General features: G+C 34.7%; 1 protein-coding gene across 11 annotated transcripts in view; it reads left to right on the top strand.

Moving 5' to 3' along the window:
* The window catches only part of LCOR (ligand dependent nuclear receptor corepressor), a 138,306-nt gene that overhangs the window by 91,767 nt on the left and 26,048 nt on the right, over positions 1-20,491 (top strand). For 8 of the 11 annotated variants that reach the window (XR_006739286.1, XR_006739287.1, XR_006739285.1 and 5 more), the window contains 2 exons: positions 2,518-2,805; positions 5,556-5,649. Coding sequence is in view for 4 of the 11 variants with exons in the window: in XM_045568738.1 (XP_045424694.1) it covers positions 2,518-2,805; positions 5,556-5,649 (382 nt within the window). In the remaining 7 variants the exon portion in view is untranslated. Of the gene's footprint in view, positions 1-2,517; positions 2,806-5,555; positions 5,650-8,497; positions 18,019-20,491 lie in introns of those variants that run through there. The other 3 variants (XM_045568740.1, XM_045568742.1, XM_045568741.1) reach the window with 2 other exon arrangements.

Below are 20,491 nucleotides of genomic sequence, written 5' to 3'. Positions count from 1 at the left end.
TATGTTTTGTCTCATGATTGTGTTACTCATTCAGGAAAGAGACAAAATATCCTGCAGGCATTTAAAGCTCAAAGATAGAGGTTTATGGTCTTTATCCTAAAATCTTTGACTCTTTACAGAGCTCTTTTGTCATATTAATTTATTAATACTAAACACAGACATTTCATAAATTATTTCATGTTGCTTCCTATTTGAAAATATTCCTCTTTATATATTATATATTTCCCAACTTTTCAGTAGGAAAAGGACATACTGATATATTAAAACTTGGGGGCCAGGCACGGGGGCTCAAGCCTAGCACTCTGGGAGGCTGAGGCAGGAGGATTGCTTGAGCTCAGGAGTTCGAGACCAGCCTGAGCAAGAGCAAGACCCCATCTCTACTAAAAATAGAAAATTAGCCAGGCATGGTGGCATGCACTTGTAGTCCCAGCTACTACTGGGGAGGCTGAGGCAGAAGGGTTGCTTGAGCCCAGGAGTTTGAGGTTGCAGTAAGCTACGGTGACACCACTGAATTTTACCTGGGGCAAAGGAGCGAGAATCTGTCTCTAAAAAATAAAAATAAATAAATAAATAAATAAATAAATAAATAAATAAATAAACAAACAAACAAACAAACAAACAAACAAACAAACTTGTAATTTTATACAGTCATTCATATGGTGATTGTATGCCATGTAGAGGGAAAATGGATCTTAGCTGGAAAGTTAAATGACTAAAAATCCAGTGGATAGAGTTATTTAAAAAGCAATGTATGAGAAAGTGTTTATTAAAACATTTGAGGAACCATTGTCAGTGATTGTAGCAGCTTCTGAACCTTAGCTAATTGAATACCTTTATTCTTAAGTGTCTAGAATGTTCATAGTCTCTATTTATAGAGAGAAAACTTAGGGTTACAAATACTTCTTAGTAAGAAACATTATTGGTAGAGCAAGCCTCATTAAACTTCAGAGAATTAAATAAATATTCTGACTTTATGAGCATCTTCTGATATTGAATATTGTCCTTCAGGAAAAAAATGTTTTTAGGAGTCCTGTGAAGTTTTAATGATGTGTTTGTTGCTTGTTTTTTGTTTGTTGTGGAGATTTCAGATTTTAGTTAGTAATAAGAGTTTTTCTTTAACTTACAAATCAACCTCTTAAGTTTCTTACAGGTCCAAAATACTGTGGGTAAAGTTATTTGCTTTCTATAGCTAATCTTTAAAAGACCAAGGAAACTGAGATTTTCTAAGAACCATCTTCTAAAGCCTCAGAAGTATGGTGGGGAGTAAAGGTCACAGGTAGAACAGTAAGATCAGGGGAAAAGTTTTAATCAAGGGTCTGTCACTAACCGTCTTTACAGATTTGTAGAGGCCACTTCTTTAGATCGTATTTCCCTTATTTGTTTTTGTTTTTACAAAAAGGAGTATTTCATGGTGATTAATTTGATTGACCCATTTATTACTCAAATAAATTGAATGCACACTTTTCACCAGGCAAGATTAGGTATGCAAAAGTAAATAAACACAATCTCTGCTCTTGAAAAGTTTAGTCTTCCTGATTGACTCTTATAGTGTGGTAATTACAGAGACCTGATAATATATTTATACAAATCATTTTATACAAATCATTTCCCTTTCATCTTAACCTCATATGACCTTCGGGTCCCTTCCAGTGCTAAAAGTCCTATGAGTTAATGAGTTTGTGTTGTCTAAACTTAACATTGACTAGTAATTGATAACTTAGATGTTTATTATATCCCTAGCTATTGTGTTAATAGTTGCCAGGGTGTATTTAAAGAATTCATGGAAAACATGTGGTCTTTCTTAGGCTTTTGAGATTTGGCATTTAAACTCCCAGCCAGGGATTCTAAAATTGTGGTCCCCAGACCAGCAGTATCTAGGAACCTGTTAGAAATGCCAGTTCTTGAGCCCATCCTTGAACTACTCAATCAGAAATTCTGGGAATAGGACCCAGCAATCTGTTTTTACAAGCCAGCAGCGTGATTCTGATGAACATTAAAGTGTAAAAACTACTGCCCTAGCCTATCATAAGATCTTAAAATAAGTATCTCCTTTTATAATCTTGGTATGCTTTCAATCTTAAATAGGAAGTAAATTAAACATTCATGAACTCACTAACCCATTCTTCAAAAATTGAGGATGAGTTGGCTGAGGAAAAATCTAGAGAAACCTGATGTGATCTATAGATGTAACAGGAGAGTAATTATTTCATAAGAGAAGGGTTTTGGGATTTCTGTATCAGGTAAGTAATTCATGCCCATAAGATATACTACTTGTTATCCCTTTATTTAATTTCATAATCCTGGGGGGGGGGAATGTTTAGACATATTTTTATGAAAATTTTCTTTTTTAAAAATCTAACTCAAAAGTTAGAAATTAAAAATAGAAGTCAAAGGGAGAGTACTATTTTTAAGATATTGCATTTTAAGGAAAAGAAAATGAAATTTTATGTTTACTTGAAAGCTGTCTTCTTTTAGTACATTATCCCACTTTAAAAGTAAATAAATCTTTATTTACAGACAGTCCCTGGGTCTCCGACCCCAATATTCCCCTAGTGGCCCGTGAGATCATGCAGCGAATGATCCAACAATTTGCTGCTGAATATACCTCAAAAAATAGCTCTACTCAGGACCCCAGCCAGCCCAATAGCACAAAGAACCAAAGCCTGCCGAAAGCATCTCCAGTCACCACCTCTCCCACGGCTGCAACTACTCAGAACCCTGTGCTCAGCAAACTTCTCATGGCTGACCAAGACTCACCTCTGGACCTTACTGTCAGAAAGTCTCAGTCAGAACCTAGCGAACAAGGTATGGTTTGATGTCGAGGTCTCCTCTGTCCAATCAGAATACTTTAACTTGGGGAGAAAAAAAGTATTGGCAAGTAGAGCACCAGCAACAATAATAGAATAAAAAAACTAATGTGATTCTTAAGTTATTTCTGACTATGCAGTAAATGAGAAGCACAAATAAAGTTGTTACAACCTCTCATCATCAGTTTATAGTCATGATTGATGTACTACCCAGGAAAGTCAGGTGATGGCAGTTGTCACTGATCTTTAAGTTGCTTGATATTTATATAAGCATTTTACACTTTGCAAAGCATTGTCATATCTTTTTTTTTTTAACTTCTATGGAAAAGTAAGTTTTTCACCTTTTCCATTCATGTTCTAGGATTAGCACCTGAGAAGTGTGCCTTTACTTGTTAGGTATAAGTAAATTAGATCATAAGAAAAAATATATATTATTTACAATTAAGAAAAAACTACTAGGGTTAGAAATAGAGAAGACAGCAGAACACACTTTAGGTGGTTAAGTGTATTCAGTGTTTTATAAATATATAAACACATCCACTGTATTATGAACTAACCTTAAAGTATTTCCAAAAGGGAATTTGTTGATGAGGACCCTAATTAAGTGAAGAAGGTAAGAGGTTATCAGTTTTGTTTAGCAAGTGTTTCTTGAATCTCTGAAAAGTTTTTCTTTTCAATAGATTAAATGTTCCTGTTGCTTTGTGATCTCATTTACCTTTAATTTCACAAAGACTGAAGTGAGCATTTCAACTCAGCTATTTGTTTGAACCACTACAAATTATAAATTAGTGATGTCTATACTAATAGATTTTATTGTTGTAGAAATCTCATAAGAGAATACAGAAAGGTTATGAGATAACGTGGATTTATTTTGGGAAGAAAATAAATTTAATGCTTAAAAGAACTTCCTTGAAAGGACTTTGTTTTGAGTAGTTTTCCTTTGCTTATTTCCTATTTCAGTGTGGTGAACAGCAAACAGAAATCTCTAAGTTCTGAGATATTTCCTGACAGGATACCTCCTAGTTGTCCTGTGCTCAACATTGATCATGTACCTTTGTTTAACTTATTTGTAAAATTGTGTGTTGTCTTTTTTATTGATGATTTCCTTTACCATAAATTGGTAGTTTTTACTAAAAATCTCTTTGCTGTAAGTATTGCATCAAAAACTTCAGGTTTATATTAGTAGAGTGGCAGCAAAGAAGTGTATTTAAAGTATTAATCATGGAGGTTAACATACAATGTTATAGCTAATGTTATACGTAAGAGAGATGTTGTGACAGCATGCTCTTACCAAGAGAAATTTGAAGTACATGACAGCATTATAGTGTATAAACTTCAAATGAAGCAGAAATTTTTAAATTATATTTCCTTAATGAATCTTGGTGTTTTCAACTTTAGTCACAATATTTTTAGTGGTAGACTTAAAATGTGTTGCCTATTTAGTTTAGAAGTTTTTAAACAATACTGTCTTTGCTTGGAAATATTTTAAGCAATATGTTTGCTTGTTAGATAGATACCTAATTAGGTTAGATGTCTAACAGGATACTTGATTCTGAAGATTACAATTGTATTCTTAGAACTATTAGTGACTAAGGAACAAAACTGTTTATGAGGGTGGGCTTTTTGTTTATAAATTCAGTTGCATGTTTATTTCTAACAGCTTGAAATAGGGAGTGTTAGACCGTCCTCAGACACAAGTCATGAGTAGGTTTTATCCTGTGGTGACCAGATAGCAAGCAAGACCTTTCTGCTGGCCAGCTGAAAACTGGAGGCTATGAGTATTATCTTGCTCTGTTAATTTTGGCAGCTTTAAAAGTTGTCCAGACTATGAGATGTTTTTTCTAGATATGTCTATAAAGGGAAAAATGTCTTTGAGGGAAAATAAAGTCTTCTAATTTTATGTGTCCATAACATGAATTTGTGATTTAGTCTAGCTTCAGTAAAAAATGGTTATACTTCTGGGCTCTCATTGGTATCAAGACTGTTTCATTCTTCTTTCCTCAAACTTTGTCCTCCTATTTTTAATACCTTCTTAACTAAAAACAACTTGCCTTTATAAATTTCAGCAAATGAATTTTGAATCTCTGCAGATTTTTTCAAAAGATTGAATCCAAATACATCATTTTTTTGTAGATGTGTCCAAAGAATAATTAGGACACACCCAGATTATAAACTGTCAACAACTGATTCATCTTACACACTATCTTGTTTAGTGTATGCATGTAATTTAACCATATGAACTTACATGTTAAAATAATTTTTGTCTGTCTTAAAATTTTCTGTATCCAACTTTTATGTACTTTTGAAGTTTCAGATAGATTTTGCTCTTAAGAAATTTGGTTTTATAGTTTGTATGCCATGAGAGACATTTAAAAACTCATATGCTTTGATCAGGTAAATTTAGAAAATGAAGTCTTAAGAATTCTAATGCAGGACCTCATGCTATGTAAACTGCTATTTCTAATAACTCACTGTATTTTAACATCTGTAGCATGTTTTACCTTTTGCCCCTTTAATATAATATTTAGCCTTTGGACATACTAGATGTAACATGCTTTGCTAAATTTATGTTGCTTCAGGAGGAAAAATATCCTGATTCTATTATTGAATTGATTTCATAACTCAAATATATGACTAACGTATCTGGTCAGTTGACTGAGCCTACCTACTGCTTTTTCATTTTGAACCTATTCAGTTCATTTGCTCCTACTTTTTAATATCCTCAGGCGTTTCTTTGTGTTTCTGCAGACGGTGTACTTGATCTATCCACTAAGAAAAGTCCATGTGCTGGCAGCGCTTCCCTGAGCCATTCTCCAGGCTGCTCCAGTACTCAAGGGAACGGGTAAGGAAAAATATTCGTAGCCTTCCACAATTTTATATAGCTAATTCATCAGAGGTTGATGCCAATCTCTCTTGTACCTTTTAAAAATTAACCCTTCAGGCTGGGCACGGTGGCTCATGCCTATAATCCCAGTGCTTGGGGAAGCCAAGGTGGGAAGATCACGTAAAGCCAGGAGTTTGAGACCAGCCTACAAAATATTTAAAATACTAAAATAAAATCTCTGCAAAATATTTAAAAAATTAGCCAGGGGTGGTGGCATGTACCTGTAGTCCCAGCTACTTGGGAAGCTGAGCAGGAGGATTGCTTGAGGCCAGGAGTGCAGAATTGCACTGAGCTATGATTGGGCCACTGCACTCCAGCCTGAGCAACAGAATACGACCCTGTCTAATTAGTAAACAGACAAATAAATAAATATTAAAATTAACCCTTCAGACTAATAGTCATATAGGTGGGCCTTTTGTAAGATGACTTTTAGTCCATCAATCAAGTAAAAGTATAACCTGTGCAATGTAGAATTGGCCAGTATAGATTAATATTCTTTGTTTAGGACAAATAGTAAATACTCATGAATATGGCAAGAATATTTCTTTGGACTTTTTGTTGTTGATTGTTTTGGAGTGTGAAAGCCAAGCTAAATAATTCCAAAGTTTAGGTGTAAAGGCAGAATTATGTGTGAAGTTGCTGATGAAAATTGGGCTCCAGTATTTAACTTGGTATCTCTAGTGGGGTTTGTGTGTATTTGTGTTCATTTTTGTTTGTTTTGGTTTGGTTTTGGTTTTTGGTGGTTCATTTGAACTGCAACTTTAACTCTGTGTGGCAGTTCAGAAAGCATAATTGTATGTATTTTTTGTTTTTTAATAGACTGGTTGTAGATCTTGATAGGTAATCATCTTATGCTGCCAAGACATTATTACATGCTCAGCTTTGATATTAAAATGAATTCTCTGACTACTTAATTTTATAGTGTAAAAATTGTCTAATGCTCCCTGTGTGTTTAGTAACCATTTAGAAAAGTCAGGTATTAAAGAAGATACTTAGATACCATATACAAAAGGAATTTCCATGAAACTGTATTGTGACCAAAAATCAAATTTATCTAGATATGAAAAATAACTTTGGTAAGTGTAAATATTTAGTTTTATTTAACTTTTAGATTATCAATGCGGGGAAGTTATTTAGATACATATTAAAGGAACAAGTGAATGCTAAGTGGACTAACCATTTCCAACTTACTCTTAATTACCTTCAAATTGAAGGATTTCTTTACTGACTTCTAAAATGCCCCTTCTGTTTTCTCTAAAACTCCATCATTTTCCTTTTTCTCCTCTTCTTTATTCAGCCTAAAAACAACTATTAATTTAATCCATTTTGCGTAGCTTACTGATTTTTAAGCCTTTCTTTTCATTATGGTTTATACTAGATGAAAGTCAGCATGGTCCCAAATCATTGGGTTCCATTTATAGTTGTGTAACTAAGGACACATGTTGGAAAAGCCCACATGTAGTTTGCATAAATAAACCCTTTGCTTAAGATTTGCCCTTAGCTTGGCTGCAGGTCCATGTATTATATATGGCTGAAGTTTCTGTGTTTATCCCTCTGAATGGAAAGTGTTTTCTACTTGGTTTTGTTTTATGGAAAACAAATGCACCAAAATTACTGCCCATCTTTTAGTTGAATCAGTGTTATCCTTAGTGTGTTATTTACTGATGACAGCATTCCCTGTAGAGTTTTAGAGAACATAGCTGGTTTATCATTATTTCTGCCAAGCTCCACTTTTGTGCCTAGTTAATGCAATCATTACCCCCCCCCCCCCGCCCCCGGGCATGCTTTGCCAGTTGTCAGTCTTAATATTGATAATCTTTCTCTATTGTGAAAATCGAAACCTTAGGAATTAACTTTGTATAAGTAGTTGACTTTTAAACATTATTTAAAGCTGTCCACTTGAAATTTTAAAATAGATGTTTGGTATTTTAAAAGAAGTTTTTTTTTAACGAAAGAAAACTCCTGCAAAATTGTTTATATATCTCTGGCAATAATTATTTTCAGTAGCACTTAAGGAACAAAGTTTTAGAGAAAATAAAGGGTAATTTTCTTTTAAGCTTGGATTATTTCAAATGGAGAATCACGATACTCATGTATCTGCAACTAATAGTGTTTTAAAATGAAAAGTGTGGTAAGTTATAATGCAACGGGTCTTTTGTTTTATTTTGTTTTTTTTCTTCCCTTGGGGCTTGTAGCTATATATATATATATTTTTTTTTTCCTAAGCAAAATAAGAAATGTTATTTAGAATTGATTTTTTATGATGAACATCAACTTGTTTGGGGATAAATGAGCAATTATCTACGGGTTCCACCAGTGTCAATGGTTCCAGTTTTATAGTTAGTTGTCATGAATGTTGAATACATTGCATTAAAATAAATAATTTGGCTTACTCTTTTATTACTGTACTTGTTTAGTGGTAACGTCACATTGGCAACACAATTCTGTGTAGATCTTTGGAGACTGATGATTACTTTGTAATTAATAATTAAGATGCTATTTTCAGACAGTTGCGCGAAACTTTTTCTCCGAAAATTTGTGAACCCAACCAGAGACCAGCTGACAGGTTTAATTTTTCTTTGCCCAAAAAGCTCCTGATTTTTTTTTCTTTTTACTTTTTCTTTTTTTGTGAACAAGTTTTAAAACTAACTGCTGAGACCATTTTTTTTAATTTTAGAGAAAAATAAATAAATAACACAAAGTGATGTTACCCAAGCAAGGCCTTCTAATAAAGGAGTGGTCCCCTCACCCATCCCTCCCTACCTGTGCAAGTCCTGCTCACATCAGTTTCCTTCCATCCAATTAGGCGACCTGGGAGACCCAGCCAGTACCGCCCAGACGGACTTCGGAGTGGTGATGGGGTACCTCCAAGAAGCTTACAGGATGGAACCAGGGAAGGTTTTGGACACTCCACATCACTCAAAGTTCCACTGGCTCGATCCTTGCAGATTAGTGAAGAACTACTGAGCAGAAACCAATTGTCTACAGCTGCCAGCCTTGGGCCATCTGGATTACAGAATCATGGACAACATTTAATATTATCCAGGGAAGCCTCTTGGGCAAAACCACATTACGAGTTCAACCTCAGCCGTATGAAGTTCAGGGGAAATGGTGCACTCAGCAACATCAGTGACCTTCCTTTTCTTGCAGAAAATTCTGCCTTTCCAAAAATGGCACTTCAAGCAAAACAAGATGGAAAAAAGGATGTGAGCCATTCATCTCCTGTAGATTTAAAGATACCACAAGTTAGAGGAATGGATCTTTCTTGGGAGTCTCGCACTGGTGATCAATACAGCTATAGCTCTTTGGTAATGGGTTCACAAACGGAGAGCGCGCTTAGTAAAAAATTAAGGGCTATTCTTCCAAAACAAAATAGAAAAAGCATGTTAGATGCTGGACCCGATTCTTGGGGCTCAGATGCTGAGCAGTCTACCTCTGGACAGCCATATCCCACATCGGATCAAGAAGGAGACCCTGGCTCCAAGCAGCCTCGAAAGAAAAGAGGGCGTTACAGACAGTACAACAGTGAGATACTGGAGGAAGCAATCTCAGTGGTTATGAGTGGAAAAATGAGTGTTTCCAAAGCTCAGAGTATTTATGGGATTCCCCACAGTACACTGGAGTACAAAGTAAAAGAGAGGCTGGGCACTTTGAAAAACCCTCCAAAGAAAAAGATGAAATTAATGAGGTCGGAGGGGCCAGATGTTTCTCTAAAGATTGAATTAGATCCCCAGGGAGAGGCAGCACAAAGTGCAAATGAATCAAAAAACGAGTAGGAATACTGTAGAGTGCCAATTACTGTACAAACTGGGTGAGCACTACTGCATCATTGTTCAGCTGTCATTGCTTGCACGTAACTTCATTTACTGTGACACTTGTTTCTTTGCAGATTTTGCATTGACTTGTGTGTACAGAGGTGAACGGTGCATTCTGAATGTTGCATATTTTAAAATTTTCATGTGCAGTATGGCTCGGAATATTGTTTGGCCTTTTGCATGTTTCTCTACAAGAGAGAATTGAGTTACCTCACAGAGAACAGATACATGGAAGTGGACTCCTTGCCTGTAGAGCCTGCATGCTTTTCTTTCCTTCTGTTTTTTCTTAAGTTATATTTGTTTTTACTTTTAAAAAAAGAAGAGGAAAAAAGCCCCCTTTTAGAAACCACCTCTGTCATATTGGGAGCTTTATCATTGCAAATTGAAACCATCTTCTAAAATTATTCACATTTTTCTTCTACGATTCAACCAATTGAAGGATTAAACTAAAGAAACAACTAGGAACAACAATGAACCTTTGAATTTGAGATATTCGGTTATTCAGTGCTTATTATTGGTCATTTATAGTTATAGTTTATAATTTTCTTCTCACTCTTAAATTTACTTAACAAATTAGCAAGCTATTTAGTGCTCACCCAGAGGGGAAGGAGGTGGAAAATGTGCACACACTACCTTCAGAAATGCTTCAGTTAATTACTTTGAACACTACCTTTGCTATAATTTCATTTGAGATTTTCTAAGGGTACAATTTGGTCTCACCAACAAGTGAGGATATAGCCTTATCTCATGGAGGACGAGCTCCTTTCTTACTCAGGAGCAGTCAGGGTACATTACATAAAACAATGGAGGATGCCTCATTTTAGCAAACCAGTTTTTTTGTATTCTTCAGTCCTTTTACAGAATTGATCATGTGCTAACGACTGAATATCATTGCAGCAACTAGTTTACGATGCTCAAGATCTGTTTATTGGGGATGGGAGAAATAGGGAAAGAAATGTGTATAAGTAATTATGATATTGCAAAAGTGATATTTAGATTTTACAGCCTCAGTTGTCTGCCCAATATCCACGTTAATAAAGGATCCATGTATGTGGTGAGAGAAAAAAACACAATTCCAGGGTAACCTGATATGATTTAGGTGGAATATCAGCTCTAACAATAATTCAATCAGGAATCAAGCTCATGGGAGTTTTTTTTTTAAAACTAATCCAAATACTAGTACAAGGGTGGGAGAGGTGGTTTTTCTAGTTTTTATTTAAAATTGTTGATTTTTTTTTTCTTTTTTTGGCATCCTATATAATATCCCCTTCTTAACTTTTTCTGATAATTAACTGATGTTCATGGTTGTTTAGCACACAATTCAGGATCATGTTTGTATAAGCACTCCTTGAAGAACATCTAAGCTTTTTTTTGAGATGGGCTTTTAAAAATTGTAGTAATTAAATTCAGAAAGTTTATTTTCTACAGTTTTTGCAAAAATAACAGATAAGTAAAGCCCATGGAATTTAATTCTGCTTTGTGTGACCAAATTAAAATTACTATTTGTGTAAAACAAAATCCACACCACATATACCCTATATTCTAATTTGCTGAGAAAGGTGGTCAGGCCCTTCTAAATGCTTAAGCAAAAACAAACAAAAATCATTGGAATTTTAATGTAAAATAAAATCAAACTTGGAGCGTTGGTTAGATTGAAGTTGATAATTTCAGATGGATACTAACAATTTGAAGAAAAGTAGGTCCAGATATTCCCAAGGCATAAATTCTTGCCTGGAAACTTTGGAGCAATTAATTAAATTAGGAATAAGGATAGTTTTCCCTCAGCAACCTGTGTGTTCAAAGGTTAGGCACACCATTGCTGTTAGTAAACGTGAACTGCTCATTCTTGACATAGCCTGGGTGTGGGTTCCTCTTTTGATTTGGTGGTTTTGTGTAGCAGTTTAATCAGTGGATGACTGAGCCTGTTTCCTCTGAGCTTTCTAGTCTTCTCAACATAAAAAGCAGTTTGGGTTTGGTAGCAGTTTGGTGTATGACTGCGATATTTTCTCGCCTAGCTGGAAGTTGCAATAAAACATACATTATGTGAAATGTGTGGTTTTCATCTGCAGTTGAAAGAAGTTGTAGAAAGTTTGCTGAAAGCAAAGGCCTAAGCTTATGAAGGAACACCTCCTTTGTTCCACACTCAAGGATTTGTCAGCACACAATTAATTGCAACTAGAGTGCCTTTTTGCATGTTTGGGGTATTCAGTAGCCCAAGATTGCTGCAAAAAGGTACTTTGGGAAATTAATTTGTGCTTGCTTTTATCCCCTCTCAGAAAGATATCGCTTAAAGGCCCATTTAAAAATCTGGCCCTAAAAGTTCAACTTTTGTAGAGTTTTACTGTTCAGAGAGGTTTAATCCTATGTGGTAGTCTATATAAGTGATGTATGAGTTGAGTTATGTAAATTTTGTCATTGTAGTGTACATGGAGTGATCATTCTACTAACATAAATATTTTCTATGTGTGTTTCAGTGGATGACAATCGAGCAGCAGAAGAATGGTGTGCCTACCCTTTAATGCTGCAGTTTAAATAAGAGAACTTGTATTGTGTCATTTCAGATTGTAGGCTGAGAGTTGTAAATAGTGAAAATTTGAGTACTTCTATTATTTGTTTTGGTTAGAAAGTGAATTTTAAAAACAAACCAAACTCTAAACTTTCTCAGATTAAAAGTCCTGAGACCTGAAGATTGTAATATTCATGTCTGTGAAGCTTTTAAACATTACACTTGAGATCAGTCATGACGTGATATTCAGGTAAATTTTCTTTTCCAAGAAGCTTTTGAATAAGCATATTTCCTCCAAAGGTCTCTCTCTCTTTTTTTGAGTGTAGATTATTTTAAAGCACTAATTGCATTACATTGGTAACTGCAATATAAAATAGCCATTATTGTTTTGTGAAGCATGGTTGAAATTAGATAGTGGTCCCTTTTAAATTTCATGAGCCTCTCAAAAAAAAAAACTTAAAAAAAAAAAAAACAAAGCTGCTGAATATTTCAAAAGATATATATTTTACCTTATTGTAGGTTTTGTAAAGTTAGTTTGTAATATTCAGGTGCACTTTTAATGTTAAATTTTGTGTTCAGAGTTCCATTATACCATGTGTTTCTTGGAGGTGGCTCATCACATGGCTGGCTGTCAGTCTTGGTGCCGCAGTGATTCCTTAATATTTGATTTCTCTATTGATTTGCCACTGTTCTGTATTGGCACTTTCAGTGTAGATATTCTGGTTTGGGGATGTCTTCATAAATGTGTAATAGAGATTGGTCTATTCGCATGCTTAAGTTCTGCTAATCAGAGTTTTTTGTGTGGCCCAGACAACAGTTGACCATTTTTATGGTATGGGAAAGTGTAGTTCACGACTGTCTTTGTCACAAAAGCCTTTTTTCCTCACGTTTTCCAGTAAGCAAATGATGACATTACTCAAATTGTATAACATTATTTGAACTATTGATAGGAGATAATGTATTTAAAATAAATTTTTGCATTTTTAAAGAGAGAAACATTGATATATAGAGTAGATAAGCTATGGCACTATAAAATCAAAAACACTAATTCTCTGGAAGAATATCTAGTTGGTATTTTTATCTATAGCTTTCCCATTTCTGAGACAGCATAGTCATCAAGCTTGACAATAATGTAGTGTATTATATTACTTTGTTCAGTAGGCTTACAAATGACTCTGAGTTATGTTTGTGATGAGCTTTTTCTGTTCCCCAAATACCATGAAGGACAAGGTCTCTCTTTCAGGAAAAATAATTTATATTTGTGTATAATACTTTTTAATATTAAGTTTGTTGTTATTCTGAAGTTTAGATGTTGCTTGATAAACCTTTGCTGCAGCAGATCATGAATATGAGTAAGGCTTTGTGTGATAATAGGGGTCCTTATGTGAAGTTAATTACTGTTCAGTTCTGGTGAGCAAGCTCAGCAAGTGTGAAGTGTGTATTAGCTTTATTTGGTACACTTTTACTTTACAATATTGAAGTGCTTTTAGAACTCTGGTTATCTTATATAAACCATTACCTCAACCAATTGGCATTTCTATTCCCCAACATTTTACCTTAGCTATAATGTGAGCTATATGGGATCAGATAGTAAAACGATAAAAGGCACAATGAGAAGTTTAGTTCCCAATTTTCTGGAGAGAACTCTAAATTAGACTAAAAATGACTACCTGTTAAGGCCCGTATCATAACTACCTTCTGTCATTAGGCAGTACATAGCAACCTTTGAGCTGCTGTGTGGTCTCCCCCTACCCCAAGTAAGCACATAGTGCCAGGCCTGGTTCTAAGCCTTTGTGATTCTCTTACATCTAGGTGACCCGTAATAGTGAAGCTTGGATTCATTTAGTTATTTTCATAAAACAAGTTAGTAAGTCAGCTCAATATTAAAACCTGAAAATATTTTGAGTAGTTAACAGCAGATATGACAGATCAATGTAATTTTATTTAACAGCTTTTGTCCTTGTAGACTTCATCTGAAACCACATATTTTTGCTTTCATAATTCTTCTTTGTTTACCTAAATGCCAGAGGTTGTTTTCATATGAACCACTCTTTTCTATATATTCAGGTTGCTGTCATTGGTGATAGAATAGGGCAATAGACCGAATTGCTCCACTTAATGTTTTATAGGAGATTTTGAAAGTTGTGGGTTAAATTTTGACCTTCATGAAGATATCAAAGATTATTTTCCTTGTTACCTTTCTATTAGAATTAGGTCTTCATTAATCCTGTGGTCAGGCCAGTATTATTAAACCTGATGGCTTTAGCAAAACAGCCCATTTAGGAGACTGTTAATCTATATAGGGATTTTTTAAAAAGCTAATTGCTTTCAAAATCTACTGAAAAGGAAAAAAAGGTACAATTGTGGTACAAGGAATGCAGACCTCCAGACTCTTTCTTCTTAGTTTATTTTGGATTAATTCTGTCCTGCAGACTTGAATAGGATTTGTGAACACAGTGACTGAAGGGAAAATGGAGGAAATTCTTTGCATATCCTCTTTTATTCCCAAGTAATCTTTCAGTCACCCTTTAAAGAAACAGACATTAGACCTGTAGCATAACACTGTAGCTGTATGTCCTAAGTGTTATGAAGGAGATTGGTGGGGGCAGGGTGGAGTAGGATGGGAAAGCATGTAGATTTTTGAGAAGAGGCTAAAGATTCTGCCCTATAATACTAAAAATAAGTCACAAGATAATGTGGTAAAGTTGGGCCATCTTCATTTGGTAGAAAAATCTTTTAGGTTCTTTGAAAATGAGAATCAAGGCTAATTAATGTTGAGTTGACAAACAGTGAAATATGTGTTAATTCTGCAACTATTTGGGGGGTAATTTTAAGGTTTCCAGTTCATTTAGAGCTGTCTGTATCAATAAAAGCTGAAAAGCAAGCACTTTTCGTTAATTATAGATTTATTGGATGTAGCAAATATTATAATATTTAATCTTTATTGTTTGAATGTGGAAATGAACTCTTTACCCCATCTTGAACTGTCATTATACAGGTGCAAGATGATCTTTTCAACACTGGAAATAACCCTACACACATACCAAAAAAATCTAAAGCAGTAAGACATATTTGAAGATCCATACCTCTTAAACTTTTTAGATTTGTCTTGGGAAAGAATTTATGAACCTATAACCAGTATTAGTGCAGTCTTGGGTTCCTTGTTCTGCATAATTGCACCCTTTCTCAGGTATGTCCTGAAAACATAAATTTTAAAATAATCTCTTTAGAGATTAGATTCTCAGTGGATAGTGTGTAAGGGACTGGGGGTGGGGGGTTGGGGGTAGTTGGACACAGGACACTGACACAGTAGAGCAGGGATTTTTAACAGTCAATAGCCAAATAGAATTTCAATCTAGAATATTTTTACCCCCTCAGAATGAGTGAAACAACTTCTATTATTTGGTATACCTGGTGCTACACTCCTAAAAGTCTTTTCTTTCATCCAGGTGACTTTTTTTCCTGCTTGGTGGAAGGGTATATAGTAAACTTTTATTGTCACTAGGAAAGCACTTGTCCAAAATGTTTAAAGTACTAGAAAAGGGATAATTCAGCACTTTTTCTGTTACAACACTAAAGTCTTAATTTATCTTCAGAGTCTTAGGTACTGTAAGTTTTAGGATGATTATTTAAAAATATAAAACATGCTACATAATATGGGGTCAGATCACATTTATATAAATCTTATTTTAAAAAAAGACAATATCATTTTGTACCTTTCTAGCAGTTCCAAGTGATTGCCTCATTTTGTCCATTTTATTAAGCATTCAGGCTTAAGAATTTGGAATTTGAGAGAAGGTGAGGGGGAAAATTCCCCAAAATGAAAAATTGTGTCAGACCATTTTAGAAAAATAAATCACTAGGAAAATGGGTAGGGATTCTCTCCCCCTTTAAGTCTTCAGGGAATGAGCAGTATTTAGAATCTTTGGCTGAAATTCAAGCCTTTTTACTGTGTAAATTTTTAATATTAATTCACTGACATGCTTTTTACACCAGAGGACTGAAAATGGATCTTAATGTTTTTAAGTTGTGGAAGGGTATATTTCTAAAATGAGGGGGGATAATTAACTAGGTTAGTATTACCAGCATTAGTAAGTTTAAGGAATTTTAGTATGTAATAGCAAAGTGTTTGATTAAAAGTCTAATCCTATATTGTTAGTCAAAATTAGTTACATTCTGATCTAGGAAAGATATAGTCATTGGATATTGATATGCTGTGCTGTCAGAAAACCAGACTAAGATAGAAACCTTTATCTGACTCCCACATGTTGCTTGTTCTGATGGGATGTATACTTTTTAGCAGTTTGTTGCTGCTTTGGGAAAAAATGTATAAACTATACATTTGGAGTGTTTGCATATAATTCTTTATAACCTCCACTTTAAACTGTCAGACATTGGTATTTTATCAGTCCACACTGTTCAGTAAAACTAATGTTCTTAGGAATCCAACTTGTACACAGTTTTAAAACCCTCAGGGACAGTTTACACACTCTTCTCACTCAATTCAGGTACTTTGATGCTATTCTTAAACCTAACAGTGACTTGTATTTTTCTGTTTTGCTTTTATTTCGACGTGCTGGTAGCACATCTTTGATGAATGTCAACTTAAAAACTCAGTTCAGGTATCCAGGTATAACTCAGCCAAACAGATTTTAAAGCTGCATATAACTCTCCAGCACACGGTGCCTCACACTCTTATAGTGGCATTCTATATATTCAGTTATTACTACTGAGCAGATAATACGGGGGTTCCTGTTAACAGTGTATTTTTTAAAAAATGTGCATAAGTATATAGCCAGCACACCTCACCTGCCCACCCACGACCCACACACACACACACACACACACACACACACACACTATATATTTTTAAATGCCACTAATAGCCAGCACAATGAAAACAAAAGACATTCCTAGCTGCTTCTGTAAACTTTAACAGATGCAGTTCCTCCTTGATGTGGCTCTTGCTTCTTCACCATAACTACTATTAAATTCAAGCACTGGTCCTTGGGTGTCTGACCTCTACATTCTAGTTTATGCAATGTCTTTAGAGAATTTTGTGCACTGGCCACTGTGATGGAACCATTGGGCCAGAAGTGCTTTGAGTTTATCAGTAGTGATTCTGCCAAAGTTGGTGTTGTAACATGAGTATGTAAAATGTCAAAAAATTAGCAGAGGTCTAGGTCTGCATATCAGCAGACAATTTTATCATTGTATTTTGTAGCCTTGAAGTTCTCAGTGACAAGTTTCTTCTGATGTGAAGTTCTAATTCCAGTGTTTTGGTCCTTCACATCTTTGTTAAGACTTGTCGCTTAAAAACTTTTGTTTTCTACAGTACTGTCTGTGGTTAACAAAATAGATTATTCCTCTGCTCTAATATTTGATATCTTACATTTAAAAGAAATTCTTTCCATATATAAAGCCCATAGCCTTTGGAGATATGGAAAATGGCATCTTTCAGATTTCTAGAAGTTCAAGTGTCATGCAACAAAACAGGAACCCCCTTTACTCTTATGGACCTCATTTCAATATACTGTTTACAGTTTGACGGAATTGTATAATTTAATATTTCTCTTGTACTGTAGTTTATATTTATTTACAGATTTTTTTGTACTGTGTGATTTGAACTTTTTGTTCTTTGCTATGATCAATGTTTATGTAGTAGAGCACTTATGATCACAAATTAAGTTTTTTGGTTTGATTGCACTACATTAAATTTTTTAATGCAGTTCTGATTTTTGACTGGACTAAAATAAGCTGTGTCTTAATGTATGTGATGAGTACTTAAAATTTTAATTCATGTGGTCCCCCCCCCTTTTTTTTTTGCGTTGTATGTCAGAAGCGCTAGTTCTTTCGTGCATGTGTAAGATTTAATGGTTCCATTGTATTATTTGACCATGACGTTTTGGAGAAACATTCCCAGCTGTAATGTTGTGTATGGTAGTTCTCACTGGATGCTAGACTTTTCAAAACCACTATTCTTCTAATAAATTTTGTTGTGAAAAACTGTTTTAAAAGCTTGGTTTCTGCTTAAAGATTTTAATGGTTTTTTAAAAATTCACAAAATGAGTTGAGTTAGAAGCGCGCTGTAAATGCATATGGTAATCGAAGATTTTTTTTTTGATAAATTTTTTCCAGATGAAATCTTAGATAACTAGAAGTTGATGCTACGAAATTGTACTTTAATATTCAGGTATAATACTGCCTTGTAACTCAGTGCCTTTACTAATTTGATTCCCCTACCCCCACTGTCTCAGTTCTCTTCATTGGATTGTTCCCTTTAAAAACTCTTTTCAGCTAAATAAGATATTGATATTTTCATTACACGTTCTTCTGGTTGGACTTAGTTCTTCATAATTTTCTTTTTTTTCTTTTTCATACTTTTCTTAGAGTAAAACTTTATTCTGGGATTACTTGCCAAAAAAGAATAATTTTTGTTTGCTGTTTTTTTAAGTCATAAGTACAAAAGCAATAGTGTCACTCAATTAAGGTTATTACAGTAGTTCTGATTCTTGGGAGGATGCTGATAATTCCTTTTACCAGGACAAAGAACAGAATATGTGTTGCTCAACATTTATATTATGGTTTTAGAAAGTGGATGTATAAAGAAGTTTTGTGTTATAGAATGGTTCCTGTTGTAAAGTGGTTAAGAGAAGAGCTGAATTATAGTGCATTAAAATTAGAAATAACGAGAAAAATAGTTCACAAAGCTACTTTTTCAAGCTCATGAATATCTAATTTCATGAATATCTGATTTCATCCACTTAGAAATCAGATATTAAACTGCTTTATTTTAAGACATCACTTTCTATTCTGTGATCTTAAAAACATTATTTTTCATTTTTTTATATCACTTTTGCCTACCCTTTTACTGCGTCTCCTTGTCCAGTTCTATGGAAAGAAAACTTTATTGTTCAGTGCTTTAAAGGTACAACTGTATGTGGCTTTGTAGAGAGCTAAAAAAAAATCTCCACAACCCATGCCCACCTTCTCCATTATATGTGCACAATTCTATCATAACCCTGGGAATATCCCTATATCCAGGTGTGGAAGATACACTGATGTGGAATATCCAAGAGCAGATGCATTTCCCAGTGTAGAGCAAGGACTTGACAGCCGATTTACCTAGGGCCTTGAATATACACACTTTCAGTGCTTAAAGGACCAGAAGTGAGGAATTAGGGGACATAATTTCAGATTATTGTCTGGTAGAAAATACAGTTCTTACCCCATGAAGGGGACCTAAGCATGCGTTTTTATATTTTATTTAAAGAGAAGAATCAATCCAAATTAATTTGTAACTCTTAACTATAGTCATCTTTGTCTAAAGTTTTCTCTCTCCTCCTGTTTTCCTGGAACTGCCTTTTTCTGCTTCTAACATTAGCTCCTATCCAAACATCATTCACTATGGCTATTGATCTTTTTCAGTCAAGAAGAATGTATTTTGGTCATCAGTGATGTTGCCTTTGCCCATCAAGCAGTGTAGTTAGAGAGTAGGTATTGGAGAGAGTACCTGAATCCCTCACTCCCAGATTCTAGACTCTTCAACTTGTCATTTCACTCTCTGCCATAGCTCTTCTTTATTTGATCTTTTACCCTAAGACAACAAATGCAGTGACTGTGCCCCATTTATATTAATATTAACCACAGGAATCCTTTCCTTCAGGAATTCGGCGTTACGGTATTGGTTAAGCAGGCAAGTTCAGTTGTGTCTAACCTCTGATCCAGATAAACATCATTGAGTGAATCATTAAAGATGGGGTTGTGAAACAACACATGTTCTTAAACTGTGCCTTTTAAAGGGCTTATGAATATTATCTTATCCTGTTACCACACCCTTAAGAATTAGGCATTGAGCTGAAGATAGGAAGACAAAGTGGTCAAGGTCATACAGGCCATCTCTCACCAAGGAGATAAGCTCAAAACTAATACAGGTAGTTGGAAGGCAGGTTTCCCCTTTTCTTTTATGGGAAATGGGAGCCGTTCTTCCCATTTACCAGTCCCTGTGATCTTAGTGCACTTTAGTGGTGGTGTTCAGTATTTCTGATTAATAAATAATTCACTTAACTATTACAAAGAGGTCCTCTTGAGCAGAAGCAGCATGAGCTTGAACAAGTGATTTCAATATCTATGATGAATTATGATTCTTAAAAAGGTCTTATTTAGTCAGATGTGAACAGTAATATGATACAGACTATAATCTATACTGAACTAAAAACATAGTGCTTCCCAGAACTTCAGTCGAGTTGAGGAAATGGTTTGCAAGACAGAAAATCACCTCTCTCTGATTTTCCTAAAGCTGCCTAACAGTGTTCTAAGTTAATGCAAATGCCATGTTTAGACTCTATTAGAGATCTAAGGCTATTGGAAAAACTGTGTAACTAGAAGCAAAGGTAAAGACTAGCTGTTTAAAACTTAGGAAAACCTGGCTAACACCCATTTTTTAAACATGAAAAAACCATAGTCATAGAATTAAACT

The sequence above is a fragment of the Lemur catta genome, chromosome 14 (assembly GCF_020740605.2).
Source record: "Lemur catta isolate mLemCat1 chromosome 14, mLemCat1.pri, whole genome shotgun sequence".
NCBI lineage: Eukaryota > Metazoa > Chordata > Mammalia > Primates > Lemuridae > Lemur > Lemur catta.
Note: the sequence above shows the minus strand (reverse complement) of the source record. Positions and strands in the feature narration are given on the sequence as shown.